The following is a 17,139-nucleotide window of genomic DNA, read 5'->3' as shown; positions in this document are numbered from 1 at the left end:
TCACTGTCTTCACAGTGTACTGTGCCTTGAATTCAGTACCTCGGGGTCGTCTGACGTACTGTCGACGACCACGAGACCTGAAAAGGAGAATTTTACTCTTCATCAGTCCACAGAATGTTACGCCATTTCTCTTTGGGCCAATCGATGTGTTCCTTGGCAAATTTTAACCGATTCTGCACATGCCCTTTTTTCAACAATGGTGCTTTACGGGGGCTTCTTGCTGATAGTCAGAAGACCTTTGATCGAAGCTATCAGCATGTACAGGTAATTGTAGATCATCTTTGATCTTTCTGGAGCTGATGAATGGCTGAATCTTTGCCATCCTGACTATTCTAAGATCCGTTTTAACAGTATTTCCTCGTTTTCTTCCACTTGTTTCAGGTTTTTGTTGCCATTTGAGATCATTTTAGCCGAGCATCCTATAATTTGCTGCACTTCTTTATGTTTTCCCCTCTCCAATCAACTTTTAGTCAAATGAAGTTGTTCCTCCAAATAATGTTTGGAATGGCCCATTTTACTTAGCAATTCAGAAGGAAATATATTTTCCTTAAAAAAAGACAATGACACCTTTTTTCTTTTCTCTTTTTCCACAGAATAAATTAATTATCTAATTAAACTCCACACTGCTATTATTTTGAACACGCCACTTTCAATGAATGAGTCAATTTCCAGAACAAGCAGTGTGCATGTTAGGACAGTTGGGTTGTTTTTCTATTACACTACATCTACAAGTAAAGTATTTGCCATGCAGAAATATCACTACTACTAATAACAGTGATTCATCAGGTTACTGATGTTGTACTGCTATTACTGTTATCAGAACACACAGTGCTGAATTAACAACATGCACAAGCATCATTTTCTTAGAGTCTTAGAGCCAGTATCACACACAGATTAAGCCTAGTCTTCAATTCAATTCTGAATTGAGGTACAAAACTCAATTCAGTCTCGGACTACGATTAATCGGTGTTTGTGAAACCAGTCCTAAAATATTTGTGGTGCTGGTGCATCACCCAAAACATGGAATGACTGCTGAACACTATTGATTTTCGGTTCCTAGAGCAATGTATCCTAATGAAACAAACCAACAATATGGGATACAACATTAATGCATTTCCCCGCAATTACCAATCACACCCCAGCTAACACAAAATGTTCTCACAATTTTACGGGAATGTTCTGTGAATGTCATCGTCACAACATGGCAGCAACATTGTCAGAACGTTTTGTGTTAGCTGGGTGACAACCGCTTCAGATTTACAACAGATTTACCCTTTCAGTCCCAAGAGAGCCATATGGTGCTCTAGCGTAACTACTGTAAAATCCCAAGAGTGCCATAAGTCACTCTCGACCCTTTTAACCCTCCAAAATGACTGCTACACTATTGTTGATGGACAATCGGCAGATCTCTGAAACAAAATGGACACCGATAGGAATGGGTCAGGGGAAACTGAGAGGGTGGCAGAGGGAGACAGTGTGCACTTATTTATTATGCTGCTCAGTAGTACACCAAATACTTTCTTCGACATATACAGGAATAAAGTAGGACTATAAACGCATGCAGTGAGGAAGCCGAGATGAGAAAAAGAATCTGAACTCAACACTTGACAGCAACTCCAACGTACCACAGTGTTGCTACTACAAGCATGAAATAAAAGTAGCAAGGCTGGCATTATTTACGAGTATGTGTGTGTGCAATTGTAAACTTGTACAATCTTATTTAGGAGGTATTAAAACACTGCATTTACCAATGCTACTGTAGTTTATTCAAATTGGGCTACTTCGGCAAAAAAAGAGAGAAAAACGTCAAATGGAACAGGTTAGGTCAGTGCCACTTTTTTTTTTCTTTTTTTTTTAACACACTGGTAAGAGGGACACATTTGTCATTCTATAAAAGGCACTAAAAAAGCTAAACGAAGCAAGACGCGGTTTTGACTTTCACTAACCAATGAGAGTGGAGGGCAATGACAAATTCTTGCAAACAAGAATGACCAATGTCTCATATAAAAAAATAACAAAACTTAAAAAAGGAGATGCATAAATTATACCCATAACACTTTGAGCTTGTGTGTGCTCGGCGTACGTGATTGGCTAGAGAGGCTGGTGTGGCTGCTTAGTTCAGACACTACAGTGGTTTTCCCAGTCGACCTTATGTTGGTGCCATCGTCGTTAGGCAAGTTCATAACGGGCATTTCTGAAGTAGCAATGCTGTGTTCTTAAGACCCTACGATAGTCCTCCAGTGGCTACAAATCATGTGTTATCTTCTCCATTTCACTGTTGGGACTAGAGTCTTAAGATGATTGAAGAAAACATTTTTTTGAAGATGGTAAGCTGGTGTTTCTAATGCAGCTGTGCTCTTTGTTGCGTGTCCACAAAAGCAGCCTTCCAAATATTCCTGTTATTCCTGCTCTGGCAAGCGATGAGCGTTCAGGAATGAGTGGGAAAGCCTGATATCCATGATGCGTTTTTTTGGGTTTTGTTGGACAACAGACATCCAGGCAAAAAAACAAAAAAAAACACTGTAAGCACATTAAAGAAATGATGAGTTTTCCCAACACTGTTGTAAAAAGGTATTGTAAAAACAAAGGAATTCCACATTCATAAAAGTTGGTGGAAAACCGTTGTTCCCATTTGCGGTCACAAGGTTGACTCGAGGGAAATACAGTCCTTGTAACGGTCTGTAATGGTTGTGCTCTCCATTCACAGATTATGCCACAAAATCCACAGCTGTAGGACACATTCAGGCACCAAAATCCAAAAGATTCACAACTTAACTGATTCACAACCCTCAACTGACCAACGATCTCCAACCAATTCCCAGCTCCCAACCAATTCAGTTCCCCCAATAGATTCATAACCCCAATCAATTAATTGCCCGCAACCAATTCACGGCTCCCAACCATTTCACTACCCCCTATAGATTCACATTCCACAACCGATTCACTACCCCCAACTGATTCACAACCTCCAACCAATTCAAAACCCTCAACTGATTCACAACATTCAACAGCAAATCTGTACTATTCTGATAGTGACACAAAGTGTCACATAACAGAACTCCACAGTGCACATACTTTCTATTGGATTTCCAGTACCTGCAGTTAAACTGCAACGTCTAACTGTTGAAGTAATATTTCTCCATGTACCACTCTGCACAGTCCACTTGCACGCCAGTAATCTTTAAACATCCACTTATACTACTGAAGTTCCTTACACTTACACATTCATTTAGCCATTAAATATTAGTAAACATCTCTTCATTTCATGAAATAATCTGCTATATACAGTGCTTCTTTTCCCCCAGTCTTTTTTTACAGACAAGAAACAGGAAATTATGGTTATTCTATGGACAATCCTCTGGATAATAGGATTTTAGAAATTGTTAAAGGTCTCCTAGGGAGACAAGGTTGTTTGGCAATAAAATGTCAAAACTCATCCTGAAACAGGGTTAATTACCTCAACGCTTTACACACGGTACTGCTAAGAGAGAACAAACCGATAAAAAATAAAACAAAAACAAAAAAATAGAGATATCTACAAACGGAAATATACATTTATTGAAACATTTTTAAAAATATGAGACAAACGAATCAAATGTTGTGTTGCAGTAGACCAATAAGCTGCAATGGTAAATGATTGGCTGTTCACTGTACAGGTGGCTAATTCTGATTGGAGGCTGGTCCCTCACGTCAGAAAATTAAGGCAGTTCCTAAACCAAACCAAAGAAAGGGAGGGAGAAAGAAATAGCCTGGGAACAAACTGGCAGTTATTTTACAGTCCTAAGAAAGATTTTGTGCTACTAATGGTGACATACCAAAAAACTATTGATATTTTCTGTTCATACATACTTGTGAGGGGGTTCCACTCTGAGGTTTGATGAGTCTTATTTAAATCTGTTTTTTTGGGCAGGGGGTGCGGGGGACGGGATAACTTTGTAGCTGTACGACTTATTTTATTAAAACAAAACGCTTTGAAAAAGGTATAACGGGCAATTTTCTGTCACATAATTACTCTTTTTTAAGCCCAGTCATTCATTCATTCATACATACAGACACACACACACACACACACACGCATATACACACACACACGCGCACGCATATATACACACACACATTCATTCATTCATTCATACATTCATACACACACACACACACACACACACACACACACACACACACACACTAAAGGAAACCTGCTGTAGAGAAATCATAAAACTGCAGAAGGACCCTTTTGTATCGAGAATCCTTAACGCAAGTTATAGTGGTGCCGTCACATGACCAAAGAATATGGTTTCCTCGGGACACTTGTGCATATTTGAGTAGTACACGGAGGGGGGGCAGAGCCATGGTGGAGTGTGTCTTTCCCCAGTGGAGGGGGTTAGAGTGGGGGGTCGGGGAAGTGCTTGACGCGGATACGCTGGATGTAGCTGGGATTGGCTGGGCTGTAGCGGCCGGGGCTGGTGAATTCGGGGGAGCAGGGGTGCCGGGCGGGGCTGAACCTGCCGGGGGTGGACAGGAGGCCGCTCCCGGGGGATCCGGGGGGGTAGGCCGGAAGCCTTGTGCGGGACTTTCCCACCGCCGGGCTGGGCCAGCTGGAAAAACAAGGAGAGGGTGGGAACGGCGTTATCATCTCACATTACCACCAACTCCATCCAGCCTGGGGAGTCCATCCACTTTAGTTCAGTCCATTGAGAAATAAATACCAATCATTTATTTAGCTGATGCATTCATTCAATTTCTTTTATTAAACTTTATTTATACAGGGGACGTTGACTGAGCATGCATGCTCTTTTGCAGCAATGCCTAGACTACATGGGACAATCCCCCCTGGAGCAATGCGGGGTTACAGGCCTTGCTCAAGGGCCCAAGAGCTGTGTGGATCTTATCGTGGTTACACCAGGACTTGAACCACCAACCTTCTGGTTCCCAGTCATTTACATTAGCCACTAGGCTACAGGCTGCCATTGAGAAAATCAACTGCAATTGAATTACCTACCCCCACCCCAAAGATAAACAGAATGAAGAGAGATGGTCACCTTTCCATTTCAGGGGAGGAGTAAGTCTGGACCGTGCTCTTCCACTGGTGGATGCTGGGATACTTCTGCGGGTCGAGCTCGATGACTTCTATGGCGGACAGGACCTCCCTATCAAGCTTGGTCGGAGAGTCGCTAGGGGAAATAAGGAAGTGACATCACTAAGCGCATAATGGTGTACAGAACCAGTTGCCTTAACTTATTTTTCTGACAGCTCTGCTGGTTCACTCCTGTACTTGAGCAGAGAGAAAATCTTTACGCTTGCAGTCTGCAGCTGTAGCTGGTGCATATACAGATGTCTGATCAAGACATTATTTAGCCAATTAGATAATTAAAAGCAGAAGTTGGCACAGAATCCTGAAGTGGATCGGCCCTTGCTGTGCACCCCTGACTTGCAGGATGGAAGAGAGAAATGTTGTATTCCCTTACCCTTCGATGAAGAGTCCTTTTTTAACAAGCGGCACAGTCCTCAGTATGAAGTCCACTTGGGAGCTCTCCATGGATTTGTAGGAGGAGCTAGAGGACCCGGAGCTGCTCAGATCCCGGCCCCCGTGGTCCCAGGACCGGGACCGGGTGCAGAAGCCCCTCTCTGGGGCCTCCGTCCTCTGTTTGGGGGTCTCTGGACCCTCCTCTCCGGTGAGGTACTCTTCGGAGCTGTGGCTGTTCCTCTCGTCAGGCTCCCCGTCCACTTCTCCCCTCTCTGCCGTTCCCCAGAAGCTTCCGTCTCTCGGCTCCGGACCGCCCTTCTCGAACCCTGCATCATCATCGTCGTTGCCGAGCGACAGGCGGGTCACCCCCGAGAGGAGAAGGTCCGGGGGCCCCAGCTCTCGGGCCTCTCGATTCCGGACGAGACTCCCAGCGCTGCCGCCGCCGCCGCCACCTCTCCTCCGGTCCACTGGAGGGCGATCTTCCGCATCCTGCAGGGACATGCGCTCAAACTCCACCATCAGGTTGGAGACGGGGGACAGGAGGCTGGAGGGGGAGCAGCAGGAGGAGGAGGAGGAGACGCGGGAGGGGCGCTCGCCGTTGGTCCTGTCGGCGTCACTGGGCGAGCAGAGCCCGTTCTTCCCCGCGACCGCCTCAGCGATGAGGCGGTCCCGCTCGGCCGCCGCCTCGATGAGGTCGGAGCCACCCGTCACGGGCAGGATGTGGAACTCCAGCCCGCCCGTCGCCCCCTTCAGGCCGTCCTTGGCGGCGCAGACCGCCGTGATGCTGGTGAGGGCCGCGTTCTGTCGGTTCTTCATCTCCTCCAGGCTGATGTCATCGCCCCCGTCCAGGTAGGCCCCCACCGAGATGGAGTTGCAGAACTTCTTGGGCTTCCCTGGAGTTGTAAGAGAAAGAGGAGGAGATTCACACAGCGTCTTTAAGCCAGGGGTCTCTAGGCTTGGAGGGCCGCAGTGTCTGCAGGTTTAACTCCAGTCCTGGAGGGCTGCAGTGTCTGCAGGTTTAACTCCAGTCCTGGAGTGCCACAGTGTCCGCAGATTTTTGTAATTTCCTGTCAATCAGCAGCCAATTTAGGCCAGGGAAACAAGATGTGCAGACTCTTTCGCCAATCAATGACTCGAATTAAGCACTAAAGTGCAGGATCACTAAAAGAATACCCAGGAGAGACAGATAATTGGACTGAATATATGTTTTCTGATCTGACCATTCAGTGCAGCATTTATCAGTTATTTAATCTGATACTTTTATCCAAAGCAACTTACAGCTGATTAGGCTAAGCAGTGGACAATTCCACCTGGAACAATATGAGGTTAAGGGCCTTGCTCAGGGGCTCAACAGCTACATGGGGCAATTATTGTGGCAACACCGGGGCTTGAACCACCAACCTTCCAGGTCGTAGTCATGTACCTTAGCCACTAGGCTACAGGCTGCAGTATGAAAGGAGAGCCCTACAGGACTGTTTGCTTTAGGCCAGCTTGCTGCATCGTGGTCCCAGCGGTTACCTGGGGAGGGGGTTTTGAACCTGTTGCTGGTCTCGTTCTCCCCGGCCCCCTGTCGTGCGCGCTCGTCCTTCTTGCTGAGGTAGTCCTCCAGCCTCCTCAGGCCCTCGGAGGACGACAGGTCCGTGAAGGCCCCCAAAAAGTCCCAGTACTCAGCCCAGGGGTACCTCCGCTCATGGGCCAGGTCTCTGCAGACATGGTTCCTCATTAGTGCCTACAGCTCAGCAAAAAGTCAAGGCAATTGTTTTTGAATGAGGGAATTCTGCAGTAACCGACATTACTGATATTTCTGGTCCAATACAGCTACATAAGAGACTGATGGTTTTATAACCCTCAGAAGAAAATAACTAATCAGTCTCTATTATGTAGCTGTATTGGGCTCTACCACCCAAATACTGACCCAGTTGCAATGGCAATTACTGTGGAATTTCCCAAAACACTTTTTACAGAGAACTGTAAGAAAGACCAACCAAGCCTGAACCCCAAATATCAACAGCATAACCTGACAGGGCTCCCACTTCAATCACATCTACAGCCGCAAAGACTGCAGCATATCTACATCTACATACTCATCTGTATCTTCAAATGACTTCAGCTGGGATTGGGGGGGAACCCAATGGCTTCCATCAAACACACTCGGGGGTCCTCTGTGCTACGGCACGTACCTGCCGACTCTCTCGGCCCCCCGGTCAGGATCGGACTTCAGGATGTGGTGCATGAGCTCAGCCCGCTCCCTAGGCGGCGTCTTCCACGCCCTGCGGAACTCCTCTGCCTGTAATGGGGGGCGCAGGAGGGTGGGCGTTAATCCTACGCAGGGTCGCATCCTACTACACGGCGTTTGGAGACTTTAGCCAGTCAATAACTTTAATTACTCACTGGTGCCAAAAACCAGCGCCCACACCCCAAATATTTAAGTCATGTTTTATGTATAGTGCACATTTAAAAAATAATTTGCCACAATACACATCACAGTTTACACTGGCCTAAACCCTCACAAAGCAAAGGGGTGACAGCAACAAGGTAAAACTCCCTGGATGCCTTATAGAAAGAAGCCTTGGGAGGAACCAGACTGAATATTGGGTACCCACCCTCCTTAAGCATTCATGTTCTTGTGTTCTCGCAGAAAAAAGCCTCTTATAAAAACAGAAAGCAGTACCTTCGATGGACTCAGAGGACCAGCAAAGGCCCTCACTGCCATAACCGGATCCTTGGGACTTCCTGTCAGTCTGGGGAACGAATGGGAAGCCGCGTCCATTGGCTCAGGTGACCAAGGAGCACCAATCACGGGCTGGGAGGAGTTATCTGTGGCCCTCAGTAGGGGGATGTAAACCCGATCTGCATTGGGGGAGGAGTGAGAATGTCGAGTCAGCGCTGAGCAGGAAAAGCGACCAAAACAAGAGGCACAAACCGGGCTTCGTTTTTGAAGCTCATTTCCAGGGGTGCATTTCACAGAGCTGGCTAACTAACAAGCTTGACTTCTGCACTGAGTAAAACCCGGAACCCCTTCAAATATGGAACATGGACTAAAGGAAATACAGCTGTTCCGGGTTTTACTCAGCGCAGAAGTCTGGCTTACGCAGTTAGCCAGCTTTGTTTTTAAAAACTCATTTCCTGGTCTTCGTGCAAGACGTTACGCACTAGCCTCAGTGCAGTTGGCCCCAGTATAGGTCTTGCTGCCAGCCATATCGATGTCAATGGTGACAATACGGTAAAAAAAAAGAAAAGAATATGTGACCTGTTCAATCTTAATCAGTCGTAAGTCGCGATGGCCAACCAACGTACATGTAACAAATGGGTTTTTGTGGGTTTTTTTGGCTGTTTTAGGCTTTCATCTTCATTTTGTAGAATAATACCTTGGCTTTCATAATCTGCTTGTCTTAATGCCAAATTTAGAGTAAAAATGTAGTTTTTAAGCTTTTAAATACAAGATGTCAAAGTTACATCGGAGTTGTGCATTGTTTGGAGGCTAGCCAGCTTGTCACCGCTTGTCACAAACAACCACATCAGCTACCTTCATTGCATGTTAATGGTCTGTATGTCTTAATGTCAAAAGTAAATGTTCAGAGTAAAAATATTTTTTTACATAAATATATATTTATACATAAGATGACAAGTTATAGCCCCAGAGTTTCGTTAGCCCAGTGTTGATCCCAGCCTCACATAACTCACAACAAAACCTCAAAGCCGTTTTTCGCAAAATCATGGTTTAGTGGCACTCAAAATGAAACGGGACACAACTCCCTTGATATCTGACAGAGTACAGAGATCATTATGGTATCGTTTGAAAGCTTACAATCTCCCCTTTCGAGTAGTTGAAAACTAAAAATTACCTTCCATATAGTCCATGATCTTCTGCTTCACCTCTTGGGTTTTATTTTTTCTTTCACAAATCACCTGTTTGGGGTAAATAGGCAGATAATGACCAAATCCAGTGGAATGCTCCTGGTTAGATACTCAGACATTGATCACACATAAACACACACACTCTCTGACTTACCTCTGAGGGTGTCTGGTTGTACTTGTTCTTGCAGTTCTTATCGGTATCCGGATGCGAACACAGAACGTTGACTACTTCCGGGCAGCCGAATTTACAGGAGAAGTGGAGAGGAGTCTCAAATGCCTGGGACAGACCAAACGGCACGTTTCAGTGACGATAATTGACCAATAACCACTCTCTTTATTGCCATCACGTCCATCTTAATTTCACCAATGCCATCGGCAATCAAAGGGACTTGAAATTGTCCAACCTTAACAGTTATATGGGACACAGGTTTGCACGTTTTATTTTGACCGACAATGTAGTAAAATAGTTGAGAACTGGACTTGTAACCTAAAGATTGCAGTAAGGACCCTGCTGTACCCTTGGGCAAGACAGACAGGCAGACAGACAGACAGGCAGACAGGCAGGCAGGCAGGCAGGCAGGCAGACAGAGACAGGCAGACAGAGACAGGCAGACAGGCAGACAGACAGACAGGCAGGCAGACAGAGACAGACAGGCAGACAGACAGACAGAGACAGACAGACAGAGACAGACAGACAGAGACAGGCAGACAGGCAGGCAGGCAGACAGACAGACAGACAGACAGACAGACAGACAGACAGACAGGCAAACAGGCAAACAGACAGACAGAGACAGGCAGGCAGACAGACAGGCAGACAGACAGGCAGACAGACAGGCAGAGACAGGCAGACAGGCAGGCAGACAGGCAGGCAGACAGACAGACAGGCAGGCAGGCAGACAGACAGGCAGGCAGGCAGGCAGGCAGGCAGGCAGGCAGACAGACAGACAGACAGACAGACAGGCAAACAGGCAAACAGACAGACAGAGACAGGCAGGCAGACAGACAGGCAGACAGACAGACAGACAGACAGGCAGGCAGACAGAGACAGACAGGCAGACAGACAGGCAGAGACAGACAGAGACAGACAGACAGGCAGGCAGGCAGACAGACAGGCAGGCAGGCAGACAGACAGACAGACAGACAGGCAAACAGGCAAACAGACAGACAGAGACAGGCAGGCAGACAGGCAGGCAGACGGACAGGCAGACGGGCAGACAGACGGGCAGACAGACGGGCAGACAGACGGGCAGACAGACGGGCAGACAGACGGGCAGACAGGCAGACAAACAGGCAGGCAGGCAGACAGGCAGGCAGACTCACGGCCTTGTCGGGGGTGTTGAGGTACAGATCCACAATGTAGCGGATGCGTTTACGCAGCATGGCCTCCTGGTCGTCGGGGTACATGAGGCGCATGAACTCGGGGTTCTCCAGGGTGTCCAGCAGCAGCTGGGCCATGCCCGGCTGGTTCTCCTTCGCCGCCACATGCATGGCGTTGTAGCGACACCCCTCCTAAAAACAACACACCACCACACTTTACACTAAGGGTACAGGGACTGGCATCAACTAAAGCAGCTGTCAACATGAATTCATTTAATAATAATACAATAATGTGTTATTTAGCTGATGCTTTTATCCAAAATTTATAGTAGATTAGAGCGGCCCCTTTTCAGATTAGATTGGACACCCCTGATTTACGGATTCGCTAAAAGATAATACTCGCTTTAAAATGTACAATGTCAGTTGAAAAGAATTTCAAGATGTACAATTCAAACACCTCTCTCTAGCAAATTCTACCAAAGACTGCAAAACATCACTGAACAATCCCCGATATGCAAATAATTTCTGTGAATTATACATCATGTAAAACCAAATATTTGCAGTATACTGCATTCCACTGTATTCCACTTCCATAAGGGAAAGGGCCTTCATTTTGAACTTGTGGAAGCTCTGCCGAGATGTGTACAGCAGAGTTGTAGAAATCAGCTGTCACTGCCATCGCTGGCATAGTTTCCTACACTACAGGCCTGTCTTAAAACGAAATCCAGCCGACTTAATGAAAGATCAGTCATTTTAAAAAGCCTTTAAATAAGGAGTAAATATAAAGCCCTCAAGATGCCCATGACAGCAGTTGGTCAGAACCAAGTATGCAATGTTGCCAAGCCCGACGCCCCTGAAATCAGACCCTCCAGATCGCTCCATGTGTCACGCATGCAATACCTAAAAACAGCCTTCTATTTCAAGAGACTGAAATCACTGGTGTATTCAAAACTGAATGTGGTAATGCGTATTTATAATTTTTAGAGCTCACACAATACAAACACTCTGCGATTGGCTACGAGGTGTCACGCGTAGGCTAACAGCCAATCAGCGCCCAGCCAGTCAAGTGTTTTGATTAAATAAAGAATGAAGTCGGTTCTTGACAAACGCTGAAGCAGCATTTCATTGACGTTTAGCATTTAGCGGACGGTGGTTTCCAGAACAAACACATAAGTCAATACGCAGCGAGCGGAGACCGTGCCAAGTCATCAGTGTTCTGACAAGCCACAGCACAGCGTCAGCCAAAGGGCTGGAGATTATATTTCTTTAAATGGAAAATGGGTTTGTGGATTTTTTTTGTTTGAGATAAGCAGCATATTTAGCACTAGCAAACCCATAAGAAACCCAAAAGAGTTCAGGGTAAGTTGCGTTGTATGAGTGTAGAGGTGATTTGGCAGCGATACAAACTGATTTCAAACCTAATTGCAAGGTTCGTTTTTTTTAGCAATCCTCAAGCAATGGTGGAAAAGGGTGTAACCTGTAGTCAAGTAACTAAGGATGACTGGGACCCAGAAGGTTGGTGGTTCAAGCTCCGGTGCAGCCACAATACGATCCGCACAGCTGTTGGGCCCTGGAGAAAGGCCCTTAACCCCACATTGCCCCAGGGGGGTTGGGCCCCTGCTTATTCTAATCAACTGTAAGAGCTTTGGATAAAAACGTCAGCTAAATAACTCATTACGAATGATAAAAGCCTCCCCCCCCTACCTGCACCACGGTGGGGTTGTCCCCGGAGCCGATGAGGTAGCGGGGGTTGCTCCACACCAGCTCGCTGAAGGCCGCGGCGTCCCCCTTCTCCACCGCCTTCCTCAGCTTGGCCGTGATGTCCTGCGTGCGGGGGCTCTTGAAGCTATTGGCCCGCTCTCTGTTGATAGTCTCCGCCTCCAGCACAGAGGGGCCTTCTGTGATTGGAGGAGAGTTAAAAATCCTTAAATTAACAGTTACAGACTAAACTAATTTTTTCCAGCACTAAGTGCATAAATTAGTGAAATTATGGCACTCAAGCGTAACTACCGGAAAATCCCAAGTGCCATATAGCAGTCTCGACCTGATACCTTTTCAACCAATCAAAATGACTGCTATGCTACTGTTTTGAGCCCCTATTGAACCCCTACTAAATTTTCTCCATTTTCTCAACCAAAGCCAAAACCCCTTGGTATTTGGTTGGAGCCACTTTATATTGGGCTTGGGACTGAAAGAGTTGACGAAATAAAATCTGAGAGAAATAACAAAAAAGTACAGCCCTCAAATTCACAGCTGAAAATTAAGTCTGGACTTGTGCCTGTCTCAAACAGTATAAGTGATTTTGCAATCAAGGTCAATGCAGGAATATACAATGTTTTTACTCTTTTCAGACCCAATTAAGCTAGCAAACATAAGCGACATTTCCACTACATCAATACTACCAATACTACCAAAGCTAACAAACATTTTTAAAACTGAAGAATCGATTAGGAAGGGGTTTCATCTACCCTTGTAGAACACGACCCCCGGTTTCCCCGGAGACACGCAGGGCGCGGACTTGCTGGGTGAGGGGTAGTAATCGCAGATCCCCTTGGCGAATTTCTCTGCGTCCTCTCGGTTCGAGAAGGGCTTGAATCTGGCCCCTTTCATCTTCTTTACGGCCTGCAGGGCCTCCTTCTTATCCACGTACACATGGACCCTTTCTGCGGGACAATAAAACACCACACCGGCTCATATCTCCATACACACGAACCCAGGCTCAAACATCTCCATTCACATACACATGGACCCTGTCTGCGTAGAATACAGTATCACACTGGCTTTTTATTTTTGTCCCATTCTAGGAGCAGTGGGCAGCCACAGTGTAGCGCCTGGGCACCAACTCTAGTTCTGAGGCCAGTGCCTTGGTCAAGGGCAACAGCAGGAGCACACTGAGCCTGATGTGTGTCTTTAGGCGTCAGAGGAAACCCCAACACAGCAACACAGATTACCTTCCCAAAACCTACAGTCCACAACGGCAGTGCAGCACCTGAGAATCAAATCTGAGTTACCCACCAGTTAGTTCCCCTAAACCAGTGGTCCTCACTCCTGGTTCTGGAGACAACAAAAAGAAAGAAAGCCAGCACACCCTGCGGCTCTCCAGGACCAGGAGTGAGGACCACTGCCCTAAACCAGTACCGACACTGCCACCCATAGCCTCAGCTGAGGGACACAGACCAAGGAGGAAAGAGAGAAAGCAGGTCTCACCATTCCTGTCCAGCACATCCTCCCACAGCGGACAAACCCCGTAGTAAACGGGAGGGGACACCTGGGGGGGCTTTGAGGGGGTCTGCCCCTCTGTGCCCGCGTGTCCGGGGGTCCTGGGCTTGGCCAGCAAGGCCTCCTCCTCTGGAGGGTTGAGCCCCAGGTTGTAGCCAAAGTCCACCTCTTGGGGGTCCACCGTGGGTTCGGCCTGCTTCTCCTTGACGGTTCCGGCGCTTTCCGTGGCCGTCTCTGGGTCGATGCCCTCCCTGCTCAGGATGGCGCGGGCCAGCTTTCGCTCGAAGATCGCCCGCGTCGTGGCAGTGATGGGACCACACTTGATGTCCGCCCCGATGACCTCCTCCCGGAGCTGGTCATCGCTCAGCCCATGCAACCTGCTCAGGATCGCCTCCATGCTTTAACTACCTGCGGGGGGGGGGGGGGGGGGGGGGCGCAGTCAGACGCATATCTGCTAAAAGCAGGATTTACAGTCACCTGGATAAGTTCACTGAAATCCGGGAGTAAAAAAAAATCCATGTTCAAGTTTGGGAAGGATTCTGGGTTTTACTCTGTGAACTTATCCAGCTAACTCAGTAATCCTCCTACATGATATACTATCCCCACCAGAAGTTCAGAAAAGGAAGTATAATTGGGCTTCCTGTTGCTGGGTTCCGTTTGCCTAGAGATGAACTACAAAAACCGAGAATCCCTGGAGACAGAAGCCAGAAAAGTGGGGAAAGCCACAGCGGTTGTACGAGAGAAAATTAACAGCAACTCTAGACTTCTCTCGGTTGAAAATGTGAACACTTATTTGAATAACACATTTCTTAAAATGTTTTATATCTGTATTGACTTTTCCCCCCGATTACACAAATAGAATACAATCCCCCCCCACCCAACTGGCCTACGATTAAAGTGACAAATGGAACACTTGCAGCATATTCTCTGTTCAAATGCTTAAAAACTGAAGGGAATGTTTGCCACAAACATATACAACTGCAAACTGCAGTACAAAATGACCTCTAACATCAATCACATATTTGTATTCTCAGCTGTAAACGCTAACCCCATGCACAAGTCTGTCACCAATTCATTTCTTTTTCTTGTTTATCCACACCGTTTGATACAATACACTTAGAACAGGCACTAAATACCAAGCAAACTACATCGTTTTAAAAAATAAAATCAATACTTTACTTGAAATGGCAACATGGTGCTGGTGATTTTGAAGAAATCAGAAATTCTGCAGAACTTACGTTTTTTTTGTTCTGAAAAAGTAAAAATTTTAAACGAAATGGCCAGTCTTACACAACCTTTCCAACCTAAACTATGTAACAAAAGCATATGAGCTAAACATCTGAACTACGGTAGACATACAAAACAGATCCATGACAAAGAAGCCACACTGGAAACCATACCGTCGTAAATAAAATAACCAATCATCTTAAACAGTTTAGCGACTACACTTCAAAAACCGAATTATAAATCATAGACTAAGACAATAAAGTCTGTGTCACTCACAATGCAAGTTTAAACACATCGAACACTGAAAGTGTTGCACGAAGCATCCAAAAATGAATGCCAAATACGTATGGCAGGCGAGCTCCATTAAATAATGTAATCGCTTGGACGAAAACGTTCTTAAAAAGAAGAATATACAATATTCTGTATCCCCAATCATTTGATACGGTGCATCATGGAGGTAGGATTCTTATTCGATTTACGATTCGATTTTACGCATCAGTGTCGTCCATTATAGACAATTTATTTGTAATAATCTGATGTTATCTCCACCTCATCATGGTGACGATGCTCGTGTTATCTGAAAGCAAACCAGATGACACTGGACTAATGACATTGCATGTCCATACTTACCATCCATTATTTAACAAATATAAATACATATGTATTATTATTTTTTTAAACCTAATCCTTCATTTTATTCCAGATAAGATGCTGAGACAGACACAATGCTCAAGACAGTCTGGAAACATCTCATTGTTTACATGACATTTCGCGCATGCTCAGTCACAAAGGGAGGGCTCAACTTCGCAGCGACAATTTAACAAAGCAGGAGGAAGTACAGCGACCTAAAATAACCAGTGGGAAGCGCAACTTACCTAGCTAGAGAGCGAGCAAGCAAGCAACTGACACCACACAGGAATTATGCTAGCTATGTGCACAAATATGTGTTGTTGTTTTCATGCGATAGCTAGCATCCCAACTAGCATTAGCTAGCAAACATAATGAAGCAGACATGCAATCTGCGCCTTGGGTTAGCTCGTTAGCCAAGGAATGTAACTAGCGACCACTCATTGGTACTACACAGCATACCTAGCCATACAACAGAGGTAGTCTAGCATAAGGGGACACTGGATAAAAAGTTTAACGCGTCCTGTCATATAAATATGCCAAGTTATCCACTTAGCGATATCAGGCTAGAAAACAAGTCAGTCAAGCGGCCTTGTAGCTGGTTCTGCCAAGACCTGACAACCATGTAACGTTAGCTTCGGTATGCCCAGCTGGCAAGATGGCTAGCTAGTAACTTACCGAATACAAATGAATCGGCGACAAGACAAGAAACGTTAACGTGATATGACTAAGTTAGATTACCTACACGATTAATTTAGAAGACAAACAACTTATGTGGCCAGGTACACTGTAGTTTAATAACTAATTCGCCAACTTTGCAAATTGACAGTTTTGTTGTTACTATTGCGTGTTAATATCAATACATAGCATGTCCAGTTTTAACACGAGGCATTATAATTCTACTTTCTCACAAACAACAAACTAGCTAGCTGGCAATATCGGATGAAGCTAATTAACAGCCACACACAAGCACATTGGCAGGAAGCTAGCTGATATTATCCACCTCACGAAGATGTTGGAAATAAACATGGATGCCAAACTTCCCGGCTTCATCTTCCAGTTTGCGTCCTATAACGTTACTATATCATAATGCAAAACAACCCCATATTAATTCCCTGATATGCTATCAATAGCTGCTAGCTAGCGCTAGCAAGTGCGAGACGAATCAACAACGCTAGCAATCCGCCTGCATGCATATACGCACACGTGAAATAAACTGTAACATAGTTACACGTTGGCATCCAAATAGCACATACTGTGTACTATTTAATTGTTCATAAGTAGTTCGTTTATTCGTAGGTAGTAAGTGAGTTGAATGTGCCCACCTCCTTTCCCCCTTCTCCTCCTGCCGTCAACCGCGACGCTTTCAAACTACGTGGAGAAAGGACCCAGATGTGAGACTCCAGCGCCTGAACAAAAACAACGCC

At 45.9% G+C, this 17,139-nt stretch overlaps 1 protein-coding gene across 4 annotated transcripts; it reads right to left on the bottom strand.

The window, feature by feature from the left end:
* Positions 1 to 1,456: 1,456 nt before the first annotated feature.
* Positions 1,457 to 17,136, bottom strand: ankle2 (ankyrin repeat and LEM domain containing 2). Of its 4 annotated transcripts, none has more exons than XM_061260898.1 (13): positions 17,038 to 17,136; positions 13,847 to 14,266; positions 13,108 to 13,302; positions 12,344 to 12,537; positions 10,643 to 10,831; positions 9,477 to 9,599; positions 9,310 to 9,373; positions 8,136 to 8,314; positions 7,645 to 7,751; positions 6,866 to 7,167; positions 5,466 to 6,357; positions 5,040 to 5,171; positions 1,457 to 4,595 (listed from the first exon to the last, which is right to left on the bottom strand). In XM_061260898.1, exons 2-13 carry the CDS (start codon positions 14,253 to 14,255, stop codon positions 4,382 to 4,384), a joined length of 3,000 nt encoding a protein of 999 aa, XP_061116882.1. In that variant the 5' UTR covers positions 14,256 to 14,266; positions 17,038 to 17,136; the 3' UTR covers positions 1,457 to 4,381. The 4 variants fall into 4 exon arrangements, with proteins under 4 accessions (XP_061116882.1, XP_061116885.1, XP_061116883.1 ...); XM_061260901.1 differs by having other exon boundaries at positions 6,983 to 7,167; XM_061260899.1 differs by lacking the exon at positions 17,038 to 17,136 and adding an exon at positions 16,716 to 17,024.
* Between the last annotated feature and the right edge of the window lie 3 nt (positions 17,137 to 17,139).

Source organism: Conger conger, chromosome 11, assembly GCF_963514075.1.
Source record: "Conger conger chromosome 11, fConCon1.1, whole genome shotgun sequence".
Classification (NCBI taxonomy): domain Eukaryota; kingdom Metazoa; phylum Chordata; class Actinopteri; order Anguilliformes; family Congridae; genus Conger; species Conger conger.
The sequence above is the reverse complement of the archived record's forward strand: the minus strand, read 5'-3'. Positions and strand labels throughout refer to the sequence as shown.

Coding starts and splice junctions, on each gene's coding strand:
- ankle2 (XM_061260898.1), bottom strand. CDS start 14,255: ATGGAGGCGATCCTGAGCAGGTTGCATGGGCTGAGCGATGACCAGCTC. Junction 10,832..12,343: donor ACAACCCCACCGTGGTGCAG/GTAGGGGGGGGA, acceptor TGTTGTTTTTAG/GAGGGGTGTCGCTACAACGC. Junction 7,752..8,135: donor GTCCTCTGAGTCCATCGAAG/GTACTGCTTTCT, acceptor CCCCCATTACAG/GCAGAGGAGTTCCGCAGGGC.